The sequence below is a fragment of the Antechinus flavipes genome, chromosome 3, assembly GCF_016432865.1.
Source record: "Antechinus flavipes isolate AdamAnt ecotype Samford, QLD, Australia chromosome 3, AdamAnt_v2, whole genome shotgun sequence".
Lineage (NCBI taxonomy): Eukaryota > Metazoa > Chordata > Mammalia > Dasyuromorphia > Dasyuridae > Antechinus > Antechinus flavipes.
In genome coordinates, this window is record NC_067400.1 from 468,102,359 (window position 1) to 468,120,538 (window position 18,180).

The 18,180-nt window shown below is 44.1% G+C and overlaps 1 protein-coding gene across 2 annotated transcripts in view; it reads left to right on the forward strand.

The window, feature by feature from the left end:
• The window catches only part of B3GAT1 (beta-1,3-glucuronyltransferase 1), a 52,824-nt gene that overhangs the window by 29,805 nt on the left and 4,839 nt on the right, over nt 1–18,180 (forward strand). Inside the window, exons 2-5 of one of the 2 annotated variants that reach the window (XM_051986637.1) lie at nt 10,193–10,305; nt 10,437–10,583; nt 16,138–16,640; nt 17,238–17,534. In XM_051986637.1, coding sequence (XP_051842597.1) covers nt 10,472–10,583; nt 16,138–16,640; nt 17,238–17,534 — 912 coding nt within the window. In that variant the 5' untranslated portion in view covers nt 10,193–10,305; nt 10,437–10,471. The remainder of the gene's footprint in view (nt 1–10,192; nt 10,306–10,436; nt 10,584–16,137; nt 16,641–17,237; nt 17,535–18,180) is intronic. The other variant, XM_051986636.1, reaches the window with a different exon arrangement.

Genomic DNA, 18,180 nt, shown 5'->3' on the forward strand with positions numbered 1-18,180 from the left:
GCTTTCTGCTTTGCTTGGGAGAGCTTTAGGTCATTTGATCAGACCAAGTTTTAATACTGGAGTCTCACCAACGGGACCAGTCTTGAATAGGAATAAGAAGAGTATGAGTAGGATTCCTGCTTTGCTTGGGAGAGCTTTCAAAACAAATAAAATCAACAAATATTTATTAAACAATTTCTCTGTCCAAATCTTTAATATGATTGTAATGCATCTGAGTGAGTGGAAACTTCTCCAAAGGGCTCTCTACTATTTCGACTTTATTCCTTTTAAAGAGAAAGCAGACAGCGTAGGTTGGAATAGGGTAGGATGGCATGGCATGGGTTAGGAATGGATAGAATAGAACAGGAGAAGCATCATATAGAGCTAAAGCTAGATGGGACTTTAGAGATCATCCATGATCCTTATTTTAGAAATAAGGGAAAGGTTAATGACTTGATCGGGGTCAGTAGGAGAAACAGAACTGGAACAGAGACCTCCAGGATTCTTTCCACTACACCATACTGCCAAAAGGGTTTAAAGGTTCTGTTTTCCAGCACCAAGCGGGAACATAAGTGTATTTCCTCTGTAGAAACAGGCATGTCTTGTGGGTAATTAGCCAATGCTATAAGTACTTTCTCCCTCACTCCAGGGGAGCTTGCAAGGTTCAAATAGGGGTTACTATGGGAAAGGGGGATGACAAAGTCCCAATCAATGACTGGGAAGCCTGGACTGGTAGAAGGGAGTGGGGGGATTGGGGCTGTGTTAATGAAGTATGGATTGACTGGGCTGGAAGCTGATTAGCTTTGGCACTGGGCTTTTCCACAGCAGTGGCAGCAATAGCAAAGGAGAATCAATACTAATCCCTTGATCCCATTAGGGGCTCTTGCAGAGGTTTCTCTGGCTCTCTGGCTCTCCAAAGCTGAGACGACAGCCCTCCTGCCCTCCACCCCACTGTCCAGATCTCCTTCACCCCTGTTCTCAGACAATTCCTCCCCCAGTAGCTAAGGCAGAGTGTGTGTTTTAGACCTGCCTGGCTTCCCCCCCATCCCCAATAGTCCTGTCCCTGTTCTCTGTGCTCTCTCCTTCCTCATTCCTGGGCTTGCCTGGAGGTAAAGGAACTGAGTTCCATCCCATGGAACCTCAGCTGTCAAAACCTCCCAGCCCCAGAGCAATGTCCATTCCCCCTAAAGATCTCTCCTGTTCCAACATGGTGCAGCTCGGCTCCCTCCTTTTCAGACTTGCTGCATTATTAGGAAATAAAAGAAAAAATAGGCATGTAATATGATGTGGTGGACACAGAGGGGCTTGGAAGCTGGGAGGACCCGGGTTTCAAGTCCAGAGTCTGATCCATCCTCTAGGGGACAAGTCACCTGGTTTCTCACTGCCCTAGGGGATCCAAGACTCTAAAATGCAGAAAAGGTTATTCACTTGTCCTTCCTTCAGTCAGGAGTTTCCTATGTCAACCCAATCACAGGTCCTGTGCCCCTCCCTAAGGCAGGAAGGGAAGGGGAGGCAAAAGAGGCCCCTGTGTGGGCAGGGCAGCCAGGGAAGGCTGAGTGCTCCTCCATGTCTTTATTCCATTGTGCTTGTAGCCAACGCTGCCCCTCACAGACCCCCAGCCCTGAATTCCCCACTTCCAGAGCTGAGGAAATTAATCCCGCGCTCTCGGGCACGCTGAGCACTCGGAAGAAACCTCTGCACACATTTTAGAGCTAACCGGGGTGACCCACCGGATGCTCCCCATCCCAGCCACACCTTTCTCTGGCTCCAGGCGGAGCCTGCCCTTCTCCCCTTCTCCTCCAGCCCAGCTCCTTGTGGGAGAGATGGATGGATCGCTGCTGCCATCTTCTGAGCCTCGGAGAGACTGCAGACGAGCTCTCCTGACTCCCAGGACGGACTCGGCCTCCCCAGGTTGGGAGGCAGGGCCCCCGGGGAGTTAGAAATCAAGGAGGGCTAGGTAGGAGGGCGATGGAGAGGACCACCTGACAAGCATTTGCAGGGATGACAGGGGGCACCGTGTTAGCGTCCCTGCTTTCCGGATCCTTACAATCCAAGTGAAAAACACTTAACTCAGAGTGACAGGTCACGTATCCGAATAAACAGGACTCAAGGTGCGACGGGCCGAGGAAATCTAGGAAATCCGGTGTTATCCAAGTTTGAAAGGGAAGAGATCATTTCCTGCCAGGGAGATGGAGAAGTCTCATACAACAGGGAGCCAGGGTTTCTGAGCTTGGGCAGTGAGTAAAACGATTAGACAACACTTAGGCACGGGTAGAATGAGTGAGAGGAGGTTAGAAATGGAAGCTCAATTAGGAGGCTAGGAGAACTGTATAAGGGAGAGGTGAAAAAGATAAGGAATCAACTATAATGTGACTACGGGCAAACCTTTCTGACCTTCCATGTAGTACTGGTTGCATGGTCTTTAGGAATGATAACAATTTTGTTTTCCTTCACTGTTCCCCACTCTATGTTTTGTGGAATTCCATGCTATCCCCTGTGTTAAAATTATTCATTTTAAATAAGCATCTTTTTCCATTGCTCAACTTTGAGACTCAACTTCCCATGTTGAAAAGATTGGATTAAATAATCTCTAAAATCACATCCGGCTCTCTGATCCTAGGCCTTCCAATAAAGGGAAAAAAATTACAGGCATAAATATTCATCTCAAATATAGCAAATGATGATTTAACTCTTGAATCTCACTTTTAAATTTCAAAAACATTTTTTATTCTCTTCACCCACTGCTTCTAGGGGATTCTATGGCCTTTCTTTGTAGGTCTCAATGAACCCCCAGGCTTCAAGTTAGAACTGCTTTTTGAAGGCTACAAGAATATTAGAGCTAAAAGGGACCTTAGAGATTATCTATTCCAATTTCTTCACTTATATGTAAGTAACCTGAGGCCCACAAAGAGTAAGTAATTTGCCAAACTCTTAACTCCCAATGTAATAAATTTCTTTCCATTATGGCAGACTGATTCCTTCTGTTTTCTGTTCTATTGCTCCATTCATTGGTGTTATAAAATTATCCTATCCCAAACTCTCAGATTTCTAAAGGAGAAGCTTTATTTACTATTGAGTAGCCTTGGAGTAAGGAAATCCTGAGTTTGTGACTTTGGGCAAGTCATATAATCTCTTATACCTTGTATTTTCAAACTCTCAGCAGCATTTAGAACCACTATGGTCTTCTTCTTTATACTTTCTCTCTTCTTGGCTGCAATCATAATATAGTCTCCTAGTCTCCTCCTATCTCTTTAGCCATTGGTTTGAAGTCATATTAACTGATTGCTTGTCATCTTGATTCCTTAATATGGCTGCCCTGCAAGGTTCTGCTGATCTATACCTAACTTCTTTGTGGTAATGGTCAGCCATTACCACAGCTTCAGCTATCACTTCTACAAAGATGAATCTCCATCTCTGGCCCCTCTCCCAAGAGCCAGACTATTTCCAACTATCTACTGTAAATCTTTACGCAGGTCTCCCAATGGCACCTCATACTCAACGTGTCTACAATAGAAGTTATTACTCCACACAGAGGGGCTTAGATAGAAAATGAGGATTTCAAAGTGAAAATGGAAGAGGGGAAACAGCCCGTATATATCACTAAGGAAGATATCGCAGAGAAAAGCAGGTATCACATAAAAAGACAAAATCTATAGAAGGGTACAATAATTCACAGGAGACATATCTAAGAAGAGGAACAGGAATAATACTCATAGCTGCAGCTGATTATACAAACTGTATAGAATAAGCATTAAAAGCCAATTGAGCCAAAGATTTTAATGCAAGGAAGCAAATTTGAGTCATAGAGATTACTAAAATGTAGTAAGATTGAGTCATAGAGATTACTAAAATGTAGTGAGACAGGAGATCATGATGGAAATGAGGCGATGGAAAAAAGATGCTTAGTTAAAATGAATAAATTAAACAAAAGGGATATTAGGGTACCGCTTGGTAACATTCCTGTGTGGAATTTCACAAAGCACAGAGTGGGGAATAATGAAAGAAAACACAAAATTGATATCATTTCTAAAGACCTTCCAACCAGTACTACATGGAAGGTCAGAAAATTCTTGACTTTCCTTCATTCTTCAAAAGTCAGAAGAAGCCTCAAGGGGAAATGCTATTCTGAACCTGGTTCTGATTGCCCAAGTAGAAATGATGTTAGAGTCTCGGGGAAGAAGTGATCGAGCCATCTTAGACTAGGATGGCCATAGTCTAAGACTCATCCTAGTTTGGGAAAGATCAGAGATCAGATCTCAGAGAGTTCGGAGAAAAAGATAAGCAAGATCTTTGTGTCCAGAAAAAGGCCTGCCCAAGAAGGACACAATTATAATATTAGGAAAAAATTGAAGGGGAGAGGTCCATGTGGACATATAGGAAACACATTTGTAACACGTGGCGCATGGGCTGCCTCTGGTGTGGACTCCTGCGCTATAACATCTCACACAGAGTTTGGACTCATCTTCTGGACTAGGTGAGTTACTGGAGCCAGCCTCATACTAGCAAATACTCAACACCAGTACATAGTTATACCCAAACTCTGGGTGCTGGGGAAAGTAACTCTGCTTTGGAGGGATCCGCGTCCTCGGAGCTGACTGTAGCAGCCAGGCTCACGCCAGAGTACTTCCAATTACACAGAATGAGCCAAGGCAAGGTCAACTCTTTCCCCAACTTCTCCAGATGTTTCTCCATAGATACTAAGACATAATCTGCCCCTTTGTTAGAGACAGCTGGTGTTATGGTGGATCAAGTGCTGAGTCCAGAGTCAGGAGGACTCCAGGTCAAGTCATTTAATATTTGCTTCAGTTTCCTCAACTGGAAAATGGGGGTGATACTAAAATCTCCCTCCCAGGGGGTTGTGAGGGTCAAATAAGACAGAACTATAAAGAGCTTAGAGTAGTGTTTGTTAAACATATATATATATATATATGCGCTCCATAAATGCTATTATTATTATTGTCATTACTATTGGTGTTGTTATTCCTCAGTGCCTAGGATGGTGTTTTGCGCATAGTAAGTACTTAGTGGTTGCTAAATAATTGAAGCTCAGTCTCCCCCAAGCTTATCTGCCTACCCCCAGCACATCTCTCTGTGAACATCCCAGTGGCCCCTAGATTCTTTTATATTCTGCCCGTTCCTTTGCCTCCAGAAGACCCAGAGGTTTCCTCTGGGAACTAAGCTGTCCCTAGTAGATGAATAACCCAAAAGCTAAGGAAACATGTAAGACATAAAGTTGGCTTTCAGTCTTTTTCATCATAAAAGTTTAAAAAATGCTTTCAACCTTGCATGGATTATAAAAGTTTCTTGGTTACCATTTGTTCCTACATTGAGCCTTTGGGACTACCCATACCTAATGAATTCTCAGCGAGGCAATGCTGAGGCCACCAGATGGGGAGGGATTACCTGAAGTAGAGATACTGCTATGAGAAAGATCACCCATTTCCCCCCGCCCCCCACCCCACCTCCCACCAACAAGGCCGGGCCACAAGCCCTTGTGCTCAGAACTCTCTCCCCTCTCATCCCTGCCTCCTTCCTAACTTCCCTGACTTCTGTCCCAGCTAAAATTCCACCTTCGATCCTCCTTAATACTAGTGCTTTCCTTCTATTGGTTATCTTCAATTTATCATATATAGATATGATATATATCTTTAATTTTATCTTTAATTTATCATATATATGGGTGTGTATATATGCATATCATGTTTGTACACAGCTGTTTATAGGTTGTCTTCCCCGATTTATTTGTAGATTCCTTGAGAGCAGACTTATACCTTTTTTGCACAATGTCTAGTACATAGTAGGCACTTAATAAATGCTTGCTGACTGACAAATCCAAGTCTTGAAACAGAGTGGGTCGCCCAGTGACCCCTCCGCAGCTCCCCAGTACTGCAGATCATCAGAGAAGGGACCATGGGAGCTTTAGAGCAGTTGGGTAGCACAATGGACAGAGTGCATGGCCTAGAGTTAATAAGACTCATCTGAAGTTCAACTCTGGCCTCGGACACTTTCTAGCCGTGTGACCTGCTTGCCTCAGTTTCCTCATCTGTAAAATGAGCTGGAGAAGGAAACATCAAACACTCCAGTGTCTCTGCCGAGAAAACCCTGTATGGGGTCACGTAGAGTCAGGCGGGAAACTACTGAGCAACAGCTCCTGCATTAGGGACTCAGAGCCGGCTCCTAGCCGGCCCTGCTGCCTCCCAGGCAAGGTAGCTCTCTCATTCAGCTTAATAACAGCCTGGTAATTAGCTCCACGATTTTGCTCCTATACTTATAATAGCCTCCATTAAAGTTATGGGGTTTTCAAGCAGTAATGGCTTCCAAAGTAATTAATACACAACTGGGTTTATTGCTAAGTTTATTTTTAGAACTATTCTCTCTCTCCACTTCCTTTTATAAGTTGCTTTGGCCAAAAAGAACAGATTGGATGTGAATCATCTCTCTGTGACCTGGTTGTACCCCCTGTCTCTCCTGCCCCCCTCCCTGCGCCTACTGGCCTTTTAATGCTTACGCTTCCTCTCCTCTGCCTCCCCTGTCTGCTCGCCCCTGCATTTGTTCCGGTTTTTGAGGGAAGATCATAGGCTCTCAGATCTGGGGCGAGGGGGTTTTAGAAGTCATCCAATTTCCCCATTTCTCAACTAAGGAAACGAAAACTCAGAAAAATGATGGGATTAAGGTCACCCAGGTAATAGGTGGGCAGGGCAAGATTTGGGCCAGTTACTATTATAATTCTAAATCCTAATTTCTTCCACTCAACCAGGTTTTTAAAGGGTCTCCGGGGTGAGGTCTGGAAGTCCACAAACTTGCTCTCTTACACACACATACACACACACACACACACACACACACACACTATTGATCTTTGACCCTCCAGGCCCTGATGTAGGGTCCAGGCTCTACAATATCAGACTGGGAGGGTGGGTAGGTGTAGAACCGGACTATGGAATTCTAAGGACTCAAGCCAAAGGTGCTTCTTCCCTTAAAATAATTAATTCAATGAATACATGAATAAATAAACTATGGATGGAGGCTCTTAGCTCCATCTTTGGGCCACTGGGAAATGGTCTCTGATATGGTGGTCATCCGTATGTCTCTGAGTTTTCTGCTGCCCATAACTGACAAAACTTCTAAGAGTCCTGTTCAGAAGCCTCTCTCTCTTTTGTCTGTCTCTCCCCTCTTGTTCTGGCCTCTGTTCTTTTCCAATCTTCCTTCTTAGGGATGAAAACAGGTGCACAATCAATCAATCAGTATTTATTAAGCACCTACTGTGTGCCAGGCATTCAAAGTACAATTACAACCCCAGCTTCACTAGATGCTTAGGTTAAAGACAGATGGAGGAACGTCGACTCAAAGCTTGGTTGGGGTTGGCATTAATATTGCTTGGGATGGGAATGAATGGAGAGAACAAAGGGATTGAAAGCACTGGGACAAGAATGATGAGACTTGAAATTAGGATCCAAAGCTGTCTTGAGATCAGACATTGAGAATTTGCCCTAATTCCCTTGGGTTCATAAAGCTCAAATAAAGCTCTTCCCCAGTTAATATCTCCAGGGATCGGGACCAGAAGCTTAACCCGATTCTTCAGTTCCCTCCATTTCTGTCATTGAGTCCTTTACTCAGAGGTCCCTTATAAATCTGGGACTAGGCTGCTTTAAAATGCTGTGAAGGGAGCTTCAGGGAAGGAACAAAGAAAAGTAAGAAAGAAGGAAAAAAAGAGGGAGGGAGGGAAAAAGGGAAGGAAGGAAGGAAGGAAGAAGGAAGGAAGGAAGGAAGGAAGGAAGGAAGGAAGGAAGGAAGGAAGGAAGGAAGGAAGGACAGAAGGGAGGAAGAGAAGAAGGGAGGGAGAAGTGACAGAAGAAAAAGAAAGAGGAGAAGAGGGGAGGAAAGAAGAAGGGAAGGGATATCCCTGTTCTGATGCAAATTAGTGACTTTCCAGCAACTTTTTAGTTTTAAAGGGCACAAGTGATTCAATGAAGGACTTCAGTCATTAAGTATTTATTAATCCTCTGCCATGTGCCAGGCACTATGCTAAGTTTAAGATACAAAGAAAGGCAAAAGATAAATCCCTGCTCTAATGGAGCTCTCTGTTGACTCTACCATAATGCTCCTTAGTACTTAGTATTTACTTATATGCACAGAATCAGGGAGACATTTTTCTGAGGTGTGTGAGCCTGAGCAAATCACTGAACCCCATTTGCCTCAGTTTCTTTATCTGTAAAATGACCTGGATTAGGAAATAACAAACTACTCTAGTATCTTTGTCAAGAAAACCAACTGGGGCAAGAAGAGTCAGACCCAACCAAAATGACAACAATTATAATGCTGTATCCCTAAGTAGAATGCAAGGTCCCTAAGGCCAGGAACTGTTCCTTCCTTGTCTTTGCAACCCCAGTGCCTAATAAAGTGCCATGTACATTTGGGGGGAATCACCTGACCTTATGACATTCAATAAGAAACTGCCCATTAAGGAAACTCTCTCTATTAAGGAAGATCAGCAATCTTTCTACAACTTCTGGGCTTAGAGAGTTGTATGGGATTAAGTGAATTGTGCAAGAGCACTTTTGAACCCAGGTCATCCTGACCCTAAGAGGTTTTAGAATATTCTTAACTTAGTGTTGCCCTGATCTCTATGAATCCTTTTCTGCTGCTTATACTTAATAAATAAATAAAGTTGCATTATCTGTTGATTATGCCAGACCATCTCTGCCTTATACATAGTCTGTAATTAAGAAATATTTGATAAATTAAAATGGGCTAGAAGTGGGGGACACCATAATCATCTTCCAGAATTATGACTATTATGTAGGTCATATGTGTTATGCTATTATTTGCTCTTGTGTTATTATGTCAGCCTCAGAGGGCTGAACTAGGAACAGCAGGTAAAGGATCTAAAGGTTTAATCTAAAAAAAGAAAAAAAATTCCTTATAATTAAAATTACTCAAAAGTAGAATATATTTTCTCAGGAGGTTTCCCCCTCACTCAAGGTATTAAAGTAGAAACCGTATAAACATGGTCAAGGATCCCGTAGATAGGTTTTTAATTCATATGTGGGATAGAGAAGGGCTTTTTAAATTTTTTCCACTCACAGCCCTTTTTGCCAAGAAATTTTTGTGAGACCCTAGATATAGGAATACATAAAGTAGGTATATAAATCAAACAATTACTGATAAATCATAATTTTACAACTTCCATATTCAGCTACATGACTCCACATGGGGTCACAATGCACAGTTTAAGAAGCTTTGGGTTAGAAAACCTGGCCTCTGAGTACCTTTCTCAGTCCTTTGAGATTTGTGCATAAGGGCTCTGTCCTTCTCCTTCTTGAAAACTGGGACATCCATTTGCCCATCCTGCCATCAGAGCCAGGGCATAAGGAGGAGACAAATAGATAAGCTTCTTTGGCATTACAAACAACCTGATGAAAGCCTCCCAGTAACTTGCACTTCTCTATGTGTCCTGTCACTAGACTAATCCTCTCAAGGTGAGGATTACACCTGTTTTTATTCCCAGTCCAGCCCATTGCCCTGTACCCTCTAAGATTCTAAAATTGCTTCTCCGCTGCCACCATGGAGCTTTCCTTGATCCCTCCCTGCCACCATCATCTCTTCTTCCTCAGAACTCCCACAGTACTTAATTACACATATCCTATGCATGTATTTTCTTATTTGTATTATATTTATTTTTATATGTGTCTTGCCTTTCCTATTTGAATGTAAGCTCCTTAAGGGAAAGAACCACCCATTCTTAAGTAGTATAGCCTGTACACATATTACAGCTTAATAAATGTTGAATTAAATTGAAGTGAATGATAAGTGTTCCCTCATAGAGTCATCCACAGTGCTCCATCCCAATCAAACCCTTGTATTTAGTTCCTATTTTTAGGGCCTCTGCCTCTTTTCTGGCAAGAACAGGTCTGCCGATGTGGCCTAGGATGGGCTCAGGACAATCGGCTGCTGGTTTCTTACTTTGACTTAGCTGTTGGACATCAGTATTTCAATATATTTGAAGACACCCAAGGGCTTGCTTTGACGATCTCTTCCAGGTCCTCGTCACTCCTGGGAAGGAAGCTTACCCAGCCCAGCAATGCCTTAAATCTGCCGTGGGAGACTCTTGGGTCTGGTTAGCTTGCTGTGTGTCCTAAGAAAGGCACTACTCCTTTCTGGGCCTCTACCTCTCAACAGCTCTCTGGCTATGGCCCTTTGCTTTGTATTGCAGGCCTCCATCCCTCTGGGGCCCTGAGCTCCCCCCGGACAGCTGCGCTCTCTCTGGACTCCAGCCTGACCAGACTTCCTAAACCTGCTTCTGCAATGGGTGGGTTGTAAGCGCTGGTAAGACCTGTAAACCGACATCTCCCCTTCTCTGTCTCTCTCTGTCCCGAGGCGCCTTGGCCCATTCATGTTCTCTCTCCCTTTGTTCTCTGCTGCTACCTCTTCCCTACTCCTGGACTTGCCACATCCAGGTAATGAGGAGCTGTGGGTCCAGTCAGCCTTGGAGATGCCGAAGAGACGGGACATCCTTGCTATCGTGCTCATTGTGCTGCCCTGGACGCTGCTCATCACTGTCTGGCATCAGAGCCCCATTGCTCCACTGCTCACTGTGCACAAGGGTGAGTGAAGGAAATGCAAAAATGCACACCGTCCCCCTCCCTCTTTCCTTCTCTCCCTCCCTCTCTCCTTTCTTCTCTCTCTCTCTGTCTCTGTCTCTTCCCCTCCCTCCTTTCATCCTTTCCTCTCTCACTCTCTCTCATCCTCTCTCCTCTTTCTTTTCCTCTCTTTCTCTCCTTTCCCCCTCTCTTCCTTCTCTCCTTCATCCTTCCTTCCCACTCTTTCTTCTTCTCTCTCTCCCTTCTTTTATCCTTTCTTCTCTCACTTTCTCTCTTCTTTCCTTTCTTCTTTTTCTCTCCTTTCCCCCTTTCTTTCTTCATCTTTATCCTTCCTTCCCACTCTCTCCTTCTCTCCCCCTCCCTCCCTTTATCCTTTCTTCTTTCCCTCTTTCTTTCTCTGTGTCTCTATTTGTGTCTCTCTCTATGTGTCTGTCTTTCCTCTTTTTCTCTCTTTATATAAACGTATATATACACATAAACACAAATATATGATGCCTGTGTGTATGTATATGTGTATATGTGTGTATTTTTTCACACAACCTTCTCCTTAACACCTACAACATACCTGTCTTCCAAGCCTTTGTTATCCCTTCCCCTTCTAACTCCCACCCTTTGAACTTGTTCCCCACTGTAGCCCATCAACCTACCAACTCAGGCAGTCACAGCCATGTCCTTGCCTAAGGATCAGTTTAGCCTCTCCAGCTTTCTCTGAAGGTTTAGAATAAGACAATGACTACCTTTTGGAGGTCCTTAGCTTCCCCATTTAATTTAATTAAAAAACACTTATTTAATGACTGGTCTCTGCTTAGCTGTGAAGGATCCTCCCTTGGTCCTTAAGTTTCGCTGACCCCTGTCAGCATCAGCTGACATTAGAACATTGCCTGACATCAGCCCCCCTTGGGAATTCATCTATGGTCCCCATGCCTTCAGCCCCAGGGATTTTTTCCATCACCCGTTTCTCCATAATCTCTAACCTCTGGTTGGAAACATCAAGTCCCCTAACCTCCTCTACCTATGAGGCTGTTTAATTCTCTAAGTTTAGCTGTACCCAACACTAATCACCATGCTGTCCTTCTTTCATACTACCACCATAACTGACTATCCAATTCTAGCGCCATCTCTTTCCTTCCCATTCCACATCTCGCACTTCACCAAGTGACTTGAAGCAACACGGTATAATAATAATACTAGGTTTGGACTCAAACTGACTTTTAGATTCCTAGCTCTGCCACTGTCTGGGTGACTTTAGAGAGGACAGTTAACTTCTGTAGGCCTCAGTTTCCTAATCTGTGAAATGACTTGGATTTGATGACCTGTAATTTTGACAATGTAAGGAATTCCCAGTGTAGGAATTCCCTCCACCAATGCTAAACATTACCCATCTATGACTTAGCAAAGTCCTAGAGGTTTGTCTGAGACAGACAGAAGTGGTGACTTGCATACAGCCATCAGCAAATAAGCATCAGAGATAAGATTTGAGCCTTCAAGTTCAACACTCTACTCTCTATGGCACACTTCCTTGACTATCTTTTTGTCAAAACAAAAATATTGATTTACAAGGGAAAAGAAAATACCAATCCAGAAACAATTCACCAGAGAAAGGTCATTAGAAATTCATGCTAATGATCCATAGCCCAAGTAAACATGGTAAAGAAAGGGCTAAATCATGGTGCAACCCCCATGATTGCAATACGCCTAGAACCCATACAGTAGGAGTTCATCTCCCTTCTCACCCCACAATGGGGCCTTCCCTTTTCATGGCCCAGAACAATCTTGCTGAGGGAATTCATCTAGGAGGCCACTCTAAACTGCCTGGATTCATCAGTTCACAATCCCAGATTCATTCTCAGCCAGTTAAGACTTCAGATTGCTGGCAGCTTTCAGTGATATGCCCACAGCACATAATCATTTAGCTAATTAGATTATCTTTTCACTTCCTCCCAGCAAAAGAGAGGGGAAATAAAGAATAATATTACAAACCACCTAAGTGTTTCATATTATCCTAAGAATAGAATAATTCCATCTAAGACCCCTTTCACCTTCAAAATTTACAAAGGACAATCCCTTCATTATACTGGCACTATGCTAAGGAGCTTGGGCTACAAAAATGAAGAAGACATAGTCTCTGCCCTGAAGGAATTTATAATTCTACTTGGGGATATAAGATGCTCACTAATAGCTATTCTATAGAGTGTTAAACAGGGTTATTAAGAGGATAAAGCCATTAAATGAAATAAGGGAGTCAGATAAAGTGGACTAGTTGTCTAGGGAAGATGATGAGCTTCATTGGGCCCCAAGCCTTGATAAAGTTCAGCATCCCCAGGAATGAGGGATATTTTTGAATGCTTTTATTTTATTCATTGGACATTCCAAAACAATCTTTTCATGTGTGCTTGTAGCACCCTATTTCTCTCTTCCTTCCCATCTATACATACATAGAGACCTGGAGACTTAGAGACATAAAGCTGGAGAAGATTCTAGAGTCAGTCATTCCAACCTATATTCAAATCATTATTCCTCAGTATGACTCCTCTAATAATAAAGTCATCCAACCTCTGTTGAATACTTCCAATGACAAGGAATTTACTGCTTTCCCTTAGATTGCCCATTCCTTAGATTGTCCATAGCTCTTTTAGAAAGTCTTCCTTAATTTTAGTCTAAATCCATTTTCCTGAAATTCTGCCCATGACTCCAGGTTCTGCCTTCTTGGAATTAGCAAATGTAAATTTTCCATATGATTACCCTTCAAATATCTGAAGGTGGCTCTCAGGTTGTACCTTCAATCTTTTCTTTTCTAGGATAAACACCCAAATCATTCACCTAATTCGTATGTGGAATAAGGTATCTAGCATCTTCACAATGTGGCTACCCTTTTCATGCTCCAGTCAGTCTAAAACATAATGCCCCCAACTATATACAATGCCAAGTGCAGTCTAACTAGGGCAGAATATTATTGTTTCCTTTGTTCAGGGCCCCATACTTACTTTAATAAAGCAATTTAAGATTGAATTAGCTTTTGGGCTGCCACATCAAACTGCTGACTCACACACAGCCAGCAATCCAATAAAAGCCCTGTACTTCTCACATGAAATGCTTTCTAGTTGTGCCCTTTATACCCCATCCTGTATTTGTGAAGTAATTTTTGAACCCAAATGAAACATACACTTATACCTATAAAATTTCTGACTTTTAGCTTCTGTCCGCCATTGTAGCCTGTAGACATTCATTAGGATTCCAATTATACTACCCAATGTATCAGCTAAGGAGGAAACTGTCTTACTTTTAAATTTGTGACCTCAGATCCCAACATAGTATCTGGTACACTGTTAAATATATACTTGCAGATTGATTCTTTAATTGATTATCTACACATCTAAGATGCTTTCATCCTAGTCCTTGATAAAAATGTTGAACAGAACATGGCTAAAAGCAGAGTCCAATGGGACTCTAATAAAAACCTGAGGGGGAGGGAGAAAGGCATTAAAAACCACTTTGCAGCCAGTCACTCAGCCAGTTCTGAATCCCCTCTACCTGCACTACCATCCTCTCCACATCTCCCCTTCTTGTTTACAAGGATTTCCTGACTTTGTCAGATGCCTTCCGCAAAATCTGGCACACCACAGAGGGTATGGCATAATAGAAACATAGATTTCGAGCCAAAAGACCTGTATTAAAATCCTAGCCTTGCTATTTATTTCCTTTGATTTTGAGAAAACCTCTAACCCTCAACTTTCTCATTTGTAAGAATGCAGGTGTTGGACCAGAACACCCTTCAGGGGTTTTAATTCTAAATCTATGATCCTACCTATATCTATGGTATTTATCTTTCTACTAGTCCAATAACCTTCTCAAGAAAGGTAATGGGGCAGGGAAGAGAAAGAAACAAATATTAAGCACCTACTATGTGCTAGACACTATGCATTATCTCATTTGATCTCACAACAACCCTGGGAGATAGGTACTATTATGAATCTCATGAGGAAACTGAGGCAGACAGACGTTAAGTGATTTGCCCAGAGTCACACAACTAGTAAGTGTCTGAGGCCATTTGACTCCAGACTCTCCCGGATTACCAAGCTGCCATATCAAATCAGATTGTTTGTTTGTTAATAACCATGATGGTTCATAACAGTGAACACTGTTTTCTAAGTATCCCAAAAATACTAAGAACTCTCTTCCCTCCTCTCTGCCCCTTTTCAGGGTAGTGAGATGTGGTGGAAAGGGCATTGAGTCACAGAATCTGAGCTCAAATACTGGCCTTGCCATTTATTACCTGAGTGACCTATCAAATCGCACAAGTTATTTAACTCTGATTAGATTCTAGACATTTAAAAAAGAAAAGAGTAAAGAGTAAAACTCAGCATTGATTTACTAACAAGTTAAATAACTATTTCCTTTTTCAGTGGGATTACTAGGAGAATGCAATAAACATAATGGATCTGAAATTTAACAAGGCATTTGACAAATACCTTGCTTATTATCTATCCTTTTGGTCGATTCCATTTGTGCAATGGCATAATGAGCTGGTTTATTAATAGTTGATATGTCAAAGTTTACATCTTGCTTTACACATGTATCATTTGTCGCTGAGGATTTGGTGCAGCGTTTGGGAAGGGCTGAGTTACCATCCAGCCTAGGACATTTATTGGCTGTGAGTCTGAGTAAGTCACTTCTCCTCTGTCTGCCTCAGTTTCCTCATCTATAAAACAGGGATAATAATAATGCCTACTTCCCAGAACTGTTATGAGGAAGAAAGATGAAATTTGTAAAGTATTTTGCCACTCTTAAAGCTTTGTGTAAATGCCAGCTATCATCAGCTCATTGTGTCACGATCAGACTATGTTTATGTGAGAACAAACCTAGGAAGAGCAGAAAATCCCAGAAGGTTTCCATGGGGAAGGAGTAAATAAACGTATTCTGTTCTATTCCAGAGGGCCAGACAAACTAGGAAAATTGGGAGGTAGAACATAGCTCAATATAAGGTTTATAAACAGAGCCACCCAACTAGGGGTCCTCAAACTTTTTAAATAGGGCGCCAGTTCACTGTCCCTCAGACTGTTGGAGGGCGGACTATAGTAAAAACAAAACCTTTGTTTTGTGGGCCTTTAAATAAAGAAACTTCATAGCCCTGGGGAGGGGGATAAACGTCCTCAGCTGCAGCATCTGGCCCCGGCCGCAGTTTGAGGACCCCTGCTCGGAATGAGCTCACACACCATCACTAGAAGTAAATAGAAATTGATGTTTCATGGATTAAGGATTTTTGTAGAACAGATTCTTGCCGTAGGTGGGGAGTTTGGATTATCCTGCTGGACTTGGAGTCAAGAATTCTCAGGTTCAAATCCCGCCTCTGACATTAACCTCTCTGAACCTCAGTTTCTTCACCTGTAAAATGGGGATAATACCACTGCTTTTCTCCCAAGGTGGTTGTGAGATATAAGTGCTCTACCAGTATTTATTAAACGTCTAGCGCTAAGCAGTGAGATCCGTGAGCCTTTATGTTCCGAAGTCTCCCCCAAGCCGCCGCCGCCCCCTGACGCCTCCTTTGTCCCCTCCGCAGATGACGGGAGTGACTCCAGGCGGGACCCCAGCGCGGACTCCCGGGAGTACTGCATGTCCGACCGGGACATCGTGGAGGTGGTGAGGACCGAGTACGTGTACACGCGTCCCCCGCCCTGGTCAGACACGCTGCCCACCATCCACGTGGTCACCCCCACCTACAGCCGCCCAGTGCAGAAGGCCGAGCTGACGCGGCTGGCCAATACCCTGCTCCACGTCCAGAACCTCCACTGGCTGGTGGTGGAGGACGCCCCGCGCCGCACGCCCCTGACTGCGCGCCTCCTCCGGGACACCGGCCTCAACTACACCCACCTGCACGTGGAGACGCCGCGGAACTACAAGCTGCGGGGGGACGCCAGGGACCCGCGCATCCCGCGGGGCACCATGCAGCGCAACCTGGCCCTGCGCTGGCTCCGGGAGACCTTCCCTCGCAACGCCAGTCAGCCCGGCGTGGTCTACTTCGCTGACGACGACAACACCTACAGCCTGGAGCTCTTTGAGGAGGTGGGGACGGCCGCCCACCGGCGGGGGCGCGGAGGGCGGGAGGGGGGCGTGCCAGCTGCGGAGAACCGCGCGATGCTTCCCAGGTGTGGGGCTGAGAGAATGGGGCCGCGGTCCTGGTCCGAGGGGACGGCGGGGCGGGGGAGAGAACGGGAAGGGACAAGGGAGGAGAGCAAAGACTCTCACTGCCGGCCAAGATTACGGGAAAGAAAAGTAACGGACCGAGCTTCGCCCGCCTGGCGGCTCTGGGCTTTGGCCTAGAATCCGGAACATTTCCCAGAAACCTTAGTGGCGACCCTAACGCCGCAGGCACTGGGAAAGCCAGGGCTCTGTCTACCAGAGACATCCCTGTACCGCTCTGCTGTCCGCTCCCGCCCTTTGATAGGACCCAAATCCCCTCCGGAGCTGTCCAGCTGGACAGCTTACCAGTGGCAGGGTGAGGTTTGGAAGAGAGAGACTAGACTAGCTTTGGGAGCTGCGGAAGTTCCGTGATTCTCCATCGGCCCCGCCTTAGACAGGAGCGGGGAGCGGGCCAGGGGACAGAGGACTCAGGTGTCCTTGCTGTCCCCGCCCATCCCCCACTCCTTCATCCGCTTGTAGATGCGCAGCACAAGGAAGGTGTCCGTGTGGCCCGTGGCCTTTGTGGGAGGTCTTCGCTATGAATCCCCGCGGGTGAATGGGGCAGGGAAAGTCATTGGATGGAAGACCGTTTTTGACCCCCACCGGCCATTTGCCATTGATATGGCTGGCTTCGCGGTCAACCTCCGGCTCATCCTGCAACGGAGTCAAGCCTACTTCAAGCTTCGAGGAGTCAAGGGCGGCTACCAGGAGAGCAGCCTTCTCCGTGAGCTCGTCACCCTCAATGACCTGGAGCCCAAGGCTGCCAACTGCACCAAGGTAGGACAGCTTTGGCAGCCCAGGGCAGCATGGGGACGCTTCCCGGCATTCAGAAGAGAAGCCTAGCCTGGGCTCCAGTGCAGTTCCTTTCTCAGGGGAACGGTGGTAGAGGGACTAGGACTCGGGAAGAACTGGGTTGGAATCCTGCCTCAGCCACTGACTAGATAGATGGGAGCTGGGGCCAGTCACTCAGCCTCAGTTAAGGGTTGGACTTGATGACTTCTAAAGTCCTTTCAAGTTCTAAACATATGGAATCTAAAACATATAATAACCAAAATATATTAAAATGACATGAAAATATATGATCCAAAATACAAATTATATGAAAATATAAGATCTAAAATATATGATGTGAAATACATGATCTAAAATAATAATATGAAAATATGATCTAACATATGTGATGACATGAAAATATAAGATCTAAAATATGACATAAAATTATGACCTAGAATATATTATATGAAAATATATGATCTAAAATAAATAATTATATGAAAATATATGATCTAAAATAATTATATGAAAATATATGATCTAACATGTGATAATAGGAAAAATATATCATCTAAACTATTACATGAAATATATGAAAATATATGACCTAGAATATATGATATGAAAATATAATCTAAAATGATATGAA